This window comes from Sphaeroforma arctica, assembly GCF_001186125.1.
Source record: "Sphaeroforma arctica JP610 unplaced genomic scaffold supercont1.180, whole genome shotgun sequence".
In the NCBI taxonomy this organism is placed as follows: Eukaryota; class Ichthyosporea; order Ichthyophonida; genus Sphaeroforma; species Sphaeroforma arctica.
Window position 1 is genome coordinate 101,853 of NW_014040378.1, and position 9,869 is coordinate 111,721.

General features: G+C 41.1%; 2 protein-coding genes across 2 annotated transcripts; both read right to left on the bottom strand.

The window, feature by feature from the left end:
- Positions 1–1,899: 1,899 nt before the first annotated feature.
- SARC_03514 (hypothetical protein) lies at positions 1,900–4,665 on the bottom strand (the record flags this gene model as incomplete). Its single annotated transcript, XM_014302693.1, has 1 exon — positions 1,900–4,665. One exon carries the CDS (start codon positions 4,663–4,665, stop codon positions 2,686–2,688), a length of 1,980 nt encoding a protein of 659 aa, XP_014158168.1. The 3' UTR covers positions 1,900–2,685.
- Positions 4,666–5,958: 1,293 nt separating this feature from the next.
- Positions 5,959–8,709, bottom strand: SARC_03515 (hypothetical protein). Its single transcript, XM_014302694.1, has 3 exons — positions 7,876–8,709; positions 6,665–7,086; positions 5,959–6,126 (listed from the first exon to the last, which is right to left on the bottom strand). The coding sequence occupies exons 1-3, from the start codon at positions 8,468–8,470 to the stop codon at positions 6,052–6,054; spliced, it is 1,092 nt and encodes a 363-aa protein (XP_014158169.1). The 5' UTR covers positions 8,471–8,709; the 3' UTR covers positions 5,959–6,051.
- Positions 8,710–9,869: the final 1,160 nt, after the last annotated feature.

The following is a 9,869-nucleotide window of genomic DNA, read 5'->3' on the forward strand; positions in this document are numbered from 1 at the left end:
ATCGATTTCCGACACAGTTGCATTTGAAGGTGCATCAGACATATTGTAAGGATATGCTAAAACAAGTAATGTAAATGTATTTAATATAAGTGTGTAGTGGCACGTTTGCTAGCGTACTCGTTATATTTACTGTTATCATTTATAAAGAAATCTTGAATCAGACACATGATCACAATATCACTTCCTGTCCTCTTGTGTGCGATTCAATTAGAATCCCTACATTGGTGGGGGTATAAAAGGGATATAAAAAGCAATGAGTCATAGCCTCCGACAATGAGTTCATAGCCTCTTTTTTATATTTTAAAAAGCGGCTATGCATATGTCATATTTGGTACAATTTTTAGAAGGCTATGTATATTTCGGGCTTGTTTTAAAACCAATTCACAGATATTTCTCGCCAGTGATTCGTTTGTTCCTGGTAAACGACAACGGCATGATGTCTCAAAAAATAACCAACGAAGGTTCGTCACGATATGTTGCAAATATTGTCTGCTTTTAGATTCAGCACAGATTAACGTGTGTAGAAAACGACATTTTGACTTGCTGTTGTATTCTAAAATCTACAAAACGCAAATTTTAGCGGGGATCCGAGGGTCACGTCGTTTTACATTTTTATGTTGTGAGATTTCAGATTCGGTAGCCTCGCTTGCTAATGCTCCCCGGCAGTAAAATAGTAGACTGTACTGCTCGTTTTACATTTTTATGTTGTGAGATTTCAGATTCGGTAGCCTCGCTTGCTAATGCTCCCCGGCAGTAAAATAGTAGACTGTACTGCTGTAGAGCCTAATATTATTTGTAATAGAATGCCTCTCTCTCGAAAGTCGAGTATGAAATTTGACAGACTAAACACAGTCACAAGACATATATAATCACCTACCATGCTGTAATAAAGCTTTTTACCAACAGACAGCTCTTTGATAATTACAGCAGCAGTGATGTAAAGGGGTTCAAGTGTGGCATTGTATAGTTTATATACTATGATGGCATGTAGCTTTAGATAGGATCAGTCACTCCTATGAAATACAAATATAACAAGTTCAAAATTAGCCTTTGGCATTCTGGTTCAAAATAGGATTTATGCTGCTATATCATCTAGCCACAAATAGTATTGATCATTTCATATTTTCTACGGTTCAATCGTTTCTACGATTCAAAACTACTGTAGTATTGCAATCATGAGATGTAGCTCGGTCGAGAATTGTGACGAGGGTGCGGTGAGGTGCGATGTGACAACACCCTGCTGCTAGATGGGAATACTCAATATTTGCATATTGGTTATTCGATGGCGTACGCGGGAACTCTAATGCAGGTGTCAGTGTTGAGACGACCAAATTACAAATATAGATCCATATTGTAGATATCACAGATGCATAGATGCTAGTTGTTACAGGAACAGATATTACAGATACCGACATTTCTGAATACATGTATCCAAATATCACTTCCAATTATTACAGACACATGCATTCCAGAGATACACATTTATATTGTAGATCAGAGGTGACAGATATTATAGATCAGAATAAACACCCAGTGCAACATGAAATCATGTTTTACTGATAAGACAGAAAAGACACCCGATGTAATAAGGATACATGCGTTGGTGCTTTGCTTCGGTCCGATCATCGTGATCTTTAAAACCAGCTACACGATTGCATGACCTTTCTATTATATTGAGATGAATTGATGTGAGACGAATTTCCACATATACTGAGGTGCAAGTTTGTTCGACATGTTTAATTCAGTGTAGGTGTATGCTTGTAGATACACTCTCTCCTCAAAGTACTATGATCTGTTGAGAGAAGTAACAATATCATTCACACGGTCGCGCAATGTTCTGTGTGTGTACCACCATCACGCGATGTATTATCCGAACGCCAATATGTCTACAAAACAACTCTGTGAATTACATTTATTGTCAAATTCTAGTACAGCAAGTGCTCTCCTAGTGTAATTGTCCTCCGCTCATTCGCGGGCTTTTTTGCGAGTTCTAACTGTGCGTACTTCGTTGCGTACGTAAAATCGAAATAGTGTCGCCACACCTCTCATACCTCTGACGTCTTAGACCTCTGTAGGTCTCATGGTCACAGAACCACTGTTCTAGCAAACCACTTTCAGCGTTCGCAAACTAACATAGCACACTACTTCAGCATTCGAACTGAAATGCAGGTGCTCTCTGTTCATGCGTGACTATCATGCCTGTCGTGGTCGGTCAGGTTGCGCAATCCTTTTCCGGAGCACCGTGAAATCTCTATGCTTAGCGCAAAGGCCAGAGGTAAGCGCTCTAGTGCGTAGGAGCCTATCCCCAAATACAGGCTAAGTGTTGCTCATGAATATTTAACAACGGGTCCTATTCTTCCGCTGTTGGGGAAATCCCTTTTCTGAGTCTATATGTGTTGTAAATGCCTACGCCGATTTCGCAGAGACCGCCACAACAAGTTGGTGCTAGACTTGTATATCATTTCTGCCAAATAAGAGCCTTTAAACGGGCTTAAAATTACTTTCCCTCTTCTTCTATGTCTATTGAAATCTAAGTTAGTACAGTCCCGGTCGACCTTCTCGCAATGCGTTTGACCTTGTCGTACACATTGCCGAACGATCATCACATCCTGAGAGTACCGGACCGTCATCCCTCCTGCAATGAATTACAATATATTACTTTAACTTTTCAAAACCCTTAGCACATCAGCTGTAGTTGAGTAGAGTGCTCATGTCTCCAAGCAGCAAGCTTCCCTGGTTCAAAAAGTTCATATCGTCGAAGTCAAAGGTCTCATCTACCATCAAATCCAGTCCCCGGGTATCTGTCAGATGCGAGTCACCCAGTAGGAATTCGGGAGATGAAATCTCGGGAATGCCATCCAGCGCCATTGCTAGACTGGTGCTGTTCGCCTGTGTAGCCGATGCGGAACTCAACGATTGATGGGCCGGAGCGTTGAACATATTCGCGAAAGCGGTCGAATGGTCCTCTAACTCCCACATAGGTGCATTGGACAGTGTTACCATACTGTGTCTTCGGGTAAGATCTTGAAATTTATCATCTTGTGCGAAGTCCAGTGCTGACATCATATCGTGAGGGGAAGGTATGTTTAGCTCTACATTTTCAGGTATGCTATTAACCAGCATGTTGGCCTGGGTTTCCGCATCCAGATGCAAGTCACTTAACTTCATGTTGAGCATAAGACTGCTAGAGGAAAGCTTCCTGTCAAGATTAGGACTTGGCGTGGTTGTGCTGGACGCTCCCCCGGTGTTGGTAGAATGAAGCATGGAGGAGTGATAGTTCGTGATATCACTCTGTACTGATTTCAGCGAAGGCATCTCCGACACGCTCAGAATGTTAGAGACATGCTGGTCCATGGAGAATAACTCGCCATCCGTAGCCTCGGCGATGGACGACATATTCGTATCATGCTCCTTGTCCTTTATATCTGCAGTCTTCTTTTGCATGGTACCCTTCTCAGTTTCTGCGGTTTTTGTTTGCTGATTCAAATTGTAATTTTCATTGCTCTGAACCAAATCGGCAGTTCGCTCAGATTGTTCCGCACTGGATTTCACAGCCTCATCGCTGGGGTTTTCTGTATTCGACACTTGTGCCGTGTCTGTATTTTTAGCGGTCAGTAATACAGATGTGGAGACAGTTCGCTTCGCTTCTTTGTTCTTAACAGGCTTTTCGTAACCCTGTGGACGTATGTTGTTGTGTTTGATGCGTATGTGAGTTTGTAGAGAGCTCTCTGTTGCATATACGCGCAAGCACCCGTTATACGCACATGTGATGTTGCGCACCAACTCCTTAAACCCACGGCGCTTACGCACTTTACGATGTGCATCTTCTGCCGGCTTCTCAACACCGGTAGTCCCATCGGCCGATACCTTACTTTTGATAGGGATCGGTGTATTTCGTGGTCGCATAGCCGCCTTCTTCATATCCTGTCGGTTGAATTGTGCCGGTACTGCCTGTATCTGCCACAATGGATTTGTATTGCCGCGCATGTTTGCTCGATCAAACGAGCCCATCGACATAGATTGCATCAGCCTCATGGGCTGCGCATGCATGGCCAGTTGTCCTGGGGTGAATGAGCGCTGCAACTCGGGCGATGGCGAATTCAATCCCCACTTCAGCGAATTCAATGGCGAGTTAGGTTGGTGCTGCAGTTGTTGTGCACTCTGTGGTTGCCCTATTGGTACAGCTTGCGGCGAGTGTTGTTGCGGTTGTGGCTGCTGCGACATTAGGTTTGTCTGTAACTGCACAGATTGCTGGAAATGCTGCTGTGCAATTTGCTGCGTTTGTTGCGAGGGTGTAAAACTTGGCATCCCTAAGTTGAGTCCAGAATTTAATCCCTGTGCCAACGTCTGGTTATGACTCGGATTCTGACCCAATACTTGGTTGAGATTCTGGTTCATAGACATCGGGGTGTTGAAGAACAAAGGATTATTTGGTCCCTCAACTAGAGAATATGGGCGTCCGTGTACTGTGGATGTCTCAGACAAAGAACTAGATGTTAGTGGAGTCTTGTCTCTATTCCCCTGAAAATCAGGATTAGACATGGTGCCGCGCATTATCGCATCTGTACTTCTATACTGCTGTTGCTGCGTTGATTTTGCAGTTTGGTTTGCGCCCATACCCACTGAGGTTAGAAAATTACTAGAATCGGGCATGCCTGGAGACATGATGCCTGAGTCGATTATCATTAGGCAGACAATGTAGGAGTACGTTAAGCTAAACGTGGATAGCCTTAGCTATATGTGCGTACGTGCGCTATGTAGGTATACGTCTGAGCCTTGTATATCTTTTAAGTTATATTTTATGTGTGCGCGATTGTTTCTACCATCTATTCTATGACAGAATGAATTGCATTACCTGAAACAGTGTATACATATATTTCTCTCATATCACACAAATCTATGTTCAATAAAATCAGTGACTTGGATCTTTGAGTTTGGCTGCCTTGAGAAACCTGCTCAAGCGCAACCCAGTTTTGCGCAAGTTGTTTTACGAAATAGCGATTTAAAAAAGCTGCAGAATAGTAGATCAGAATACCTGAAGAAACAACCTCTATCGATATGAACACATTGTACAAAGACGCATGCAGTACAAACGTCTTGAGATGTATCGATGGGCTACCCCTACTGCGAGCCACGAATGTGGGCGTATCATTGCCCATTGGGTGATACTTTACAAGAAGCATACCCCGCTGAAAAAATCGTGGTTCTTATATTTATACACACGATTGATTGGCTGTAAATGACTTCTACGGCGATTTCAATCAACTCTTTATTTTAGAATTGAGAACGATTTTACAGCAGCGACTTTGATTTCGTGAACATGATTGGTTAATGGTACTCAGTTTTGGCTGTAGCATTCCTGAAGCAAAATTTGTCGATGAATTATTAATTTTCATTTGTCAAGTATTTATTGAGAGCGAAATCAGGAGTAAATCAACTTTTGCTTTTTCTGGCTTATTTGGGAGTACCGCTTTTCTGTAAAATGCTTCATTTGTAGACATTCTTGAAAAAGGCGGGTTATGTCGTGGAACACGGGAACAGAATCGATTTCATTCGATCAAGTGAGTGACTTTTTACGATTGAGGTAAAATGATGATTTCTCCACTCGGAGACAGTCCTGCTTGCATTGCCTATTCAAAGAAAGGGACACGGGCTCGACACAATTAATAAATCAAAATCGCTTACATTTAATCATTGAATTTCAGTACGCATGTATCCATGCAACAGATCTCGCCAGTTGTTCACTAAGTAAAGTAGGCTAGACGGTTATAATAGGGAATGGTATCTAGACGGCGACGCGTTGAGTACATACTAAGATGCATAATGTGTATTCTTGTAAAAGTCCTTCAACATGTCAATATAATGTCTAACTGGTCAATGTTTCAATATTGGGCTCCGATACTAGTGAACGACCGTTCAACCCGTAAAAGAAATAAGCAAAGAATATTGAAGCACCTTGGAAAAACACACGATTTTGTCCTTTATAAATTATGACTAGCATTGAAAAATCAGGAGGTACTATGAGTTGAACTTCTATTTCTTATTGAATACTTATTTCTTGGACTTCTTAGCTTTTTTCTCTTTTGATGACTTCTTCTCCTTCTTTTGGGACGCATCGGAGTGCTTCTGTATACACATTGGTAACGAATAACAACGAATTTATCAGTTAACCCGACAAGGAAAAATATATATGATAAAAGCACGTGATGGATGACAGAATGTTCACATATATATATAGAGATAAATACACGCATACACACACCTGCTACGACACATGGAACGATCCAGGACGATGTTAATGATAGTTTTTACCGCGATTAGTCTATGAAGCGGTTTGATGCTAAAATAACAGACGGAGACTTGTGACATATCAACATATTTACAATTTCAACTGATTCATTGTGCCATGTTACTGCTACACACGAAATCACGTAAAGAATATAGGGGAGCAATATAGGATAATATTACAAACAGATATCATCGCAATAGAGACGTGCCAGGAATTCAGGGGCGAACGCCATCATTAATCCGGTTGTAAAACTCGAGTGGAAGCTGCTAATTTGAGCATCTGACTACAAATTCATATAAAAATGCAGAAGTACATGTATTCGCACATATATATATATATATATATATAAATATACTCTTGTCCATACCACATTACCTTATCTTTCTTGGCTTTCTTTGGTGGCTGCTGTACCTCCTCAACATCCTCCGCAGTCCTTGATCGTTTCCTTGACTTCTCCTTCTTAGATATCGGTTCATTTCCAACACCAGTCACACTTTCGCTCGGAACCGCTGTCTTGTCTTTCTTACTTGTCTTCTCTTTTTTGCTCTTCTTTTCTTTCTTACTTTTCTTGCTTCCACTCTTACTTTTTTTCTCAGCCTTGCTTTCTACTATACTGTCAGTCTCTGTATCGTCCAGTACTGTGACACTGGCTTCTTCCTCGACTTCCTCCGCATCGCTTGTGACCACGCTGCTATCTGCACTTGTACTACCGCCACTGGTGCTACCTACAATTTCTAAGGCCACACTATCCTCTCTGTCGCCAATCGGCGTGACACTACTTGCTGCTCTCCTCTCGGCTGTTGCAAACAGTCAAGTACGTATAAATATGAGTATTCACAAGATGACTATTAATAAGTTGGAAATCAATGATATGAAATAAAAACCAGAAAAAACGATGTAAACGCCAGAAAAAAAAAAGCAGGAATAGACTAGAGAGAGATATAAATATCTATATAGATTTAACTTTGTTTTGATAGGCAACCAATACAGGTGAGAAATGAATATAAAACACATATATGAATATAAAAATACAGCTATACTCGACTGAACTTTATATATATATATAAATGTGAACACACACGGACTTGAAATAAAAACACGCATAAATTTTATAAGTATCTGCATAAATTTATATACGTATACGCGTACATACATACATACTTACATATACAGATATGTATGTATGTACAATGTACATGTAGATATATATATATATGTGCGCCATATACTTCCTACAAAATACATCGAAACATGCGAGCTTAATAGTAATTTATACTGCTTTCCTTCATCTCGTTTGCAATACCACATGCGAAGAATAGTGCATTTGAAACACCCTCACATCATGGTCTAAACACGCAGAGCTTGCATTGAGTGGCCAGGTGATAGGAGATGTACGTTAAATAGTGACTGTATACAGATACATAAGTAGCACCTTTATACATATCAGGAAACACACATTGGTACCATGAACAAGAATGCTCTATGACACATACATAACTATAACCACGCTAGAGCATAAACGCAACTTTCATATTCTTGTACATGAATATAAATATACGTTTATATATATATATCTATATACCTACCTAATCGTTTTGCAAAGTAGTCTGTCATACTGACTGTATTCGTCGTAGTCACCAGACCGGACACCTTGCACTGGTCTTGGTCCTCCGAGATCTCCATACCCAACTCAATAGTCTCAGTAGTAGTCTCCACTACCTTTGTAGCCAGTGCGTCCCTTTTACCTAGAATCTGGTTCATATCGTGATCTGTGTAGTTGGACACATCCTTGCTTTTCACAAACCTTCCGTAAAACCTGCGTTTACTGGCGTTAGTCTTGTCTTCGAGTTTTGTAGTAGCCTTCTTGTGCGAATTGACCTCTCCCGTGGTGTGTGCGTTGGTCAAGTTCTCGAGCAGATTATTGAATCCCGCCTGCAGATCCTGCCACGCCTCATCCCCGGCACCTTGCTTGTCTGCGCCTAATCCTAAGGAGTTATTTTTCACTTTAACTTTTAAATGCGATGTTGTTCCCTTTCTCTCCTTTCCCAAACCGTCACCATCTGACCATCCCATTTTCTTCATAAGTGTTTTGCCAAACTTGGTTTCATCATTCTGCCAGGTCTTGTTATTGGGGTCGAATGACATCTTGGTCTTACGACGGGGTTCAGCTAGAGATACCATGGTGTTATGTTGATTTGGAGAAAGTTGTTAGTGTAAAATTTTGATACTATCGAGGACTTTATGCTAGAGTCTGTATTTAGACGCTGGTCCGTACGCAACTATTGAGGACAGTCCAATAGATATATCTAAGTATATCTCAATAGTGCAAGTGCAGAACGAAGGGCTTTGTGTCCGTGGGTACGATCTTGTTAAGTATGCTCCTTACTAATAACTACTGCAGGAATTGCTCATTGTTGCTTTATATAAATACTATATGTATATATATATAATGATACTTGTAATCGGACCTACATCACAGGCCAGAGAGTGCACGTGCCCTTTTTGCAGTTTATTAAAAGTCCATAATTCCCATCGCTCTATGTAATCGCTCCTAGCTCATCAGTCACAGTCACAGATGGGACTATAGGAGAATGAAGCATAACCCACAACTATTATTAAAAACCAAGTTTTCGATTGTAGAGATCATTCCAAACTCGGGTGTTTTTATTCTATAGACACAAGTAAAACTCGCCACTCTACACTCTACACTCTATTTACAGTCTGAAACAGTCTGCACCCATCACGGCAGTAATAAACGTTGAATAAAACTCACTCGATAATTTACACCCAGACGTTGAACAGCAATAATAAACGTTAACAAAAAAAAGTAGAATTCCTGGGGGGGGGGGGGTAAGGACTACGCTAGAGGGCTCTGGATTCAGGACTTCAGGCCCAGGGGCTGGATCACTGAAGTGAAGTACTGGATCACTTGGGTTGAGGACTGGGGCACTGGGTTCAGGGACTGGGTCATTGGGGTCTGGCCGCTTGGTGGGAGATGTGGTGCGGTTTACAATTTTGAATACATGCTGTTGCTGACACACATTTTGGCCATTCTATGAACAAAAACAAATTTCAGCCAGATATTATAGCCCATATCAATAGATACACACGATCAGTCACGTCACCGACAAATAGGAAACGGATAAGTTGACAACTCACATCGGGAGAGTTTGATCCGCAAATCTATACGTACAGTAATAACGTAACCATGAAGTATAAAGCGTCATTGAAGCTGGTGTGTAGTTTCTGCCAGTTCGTGCGTCGAAAGGGGAAGCTCAGAATCATCTGCAAGGACAATCCCAAACATAAGAAATGCCAAGGCTGAGGCTTAAATCGTCTCACTGCATTTGGTATGGTAACAACGATTGCTATTCCAAGAGTATCATTGCATCTGATATAGTTACCTGTGTAAGGCAAACGTTCACGTGTATCTGAGTTGCTTTTTTAAAATTTTTATATTTACAAACACACACACACGCACACACACATACACACACACACACACACAAACAAACACACACACACATACAACACACACACATACACACACACACACATATATATATATACACATATACAC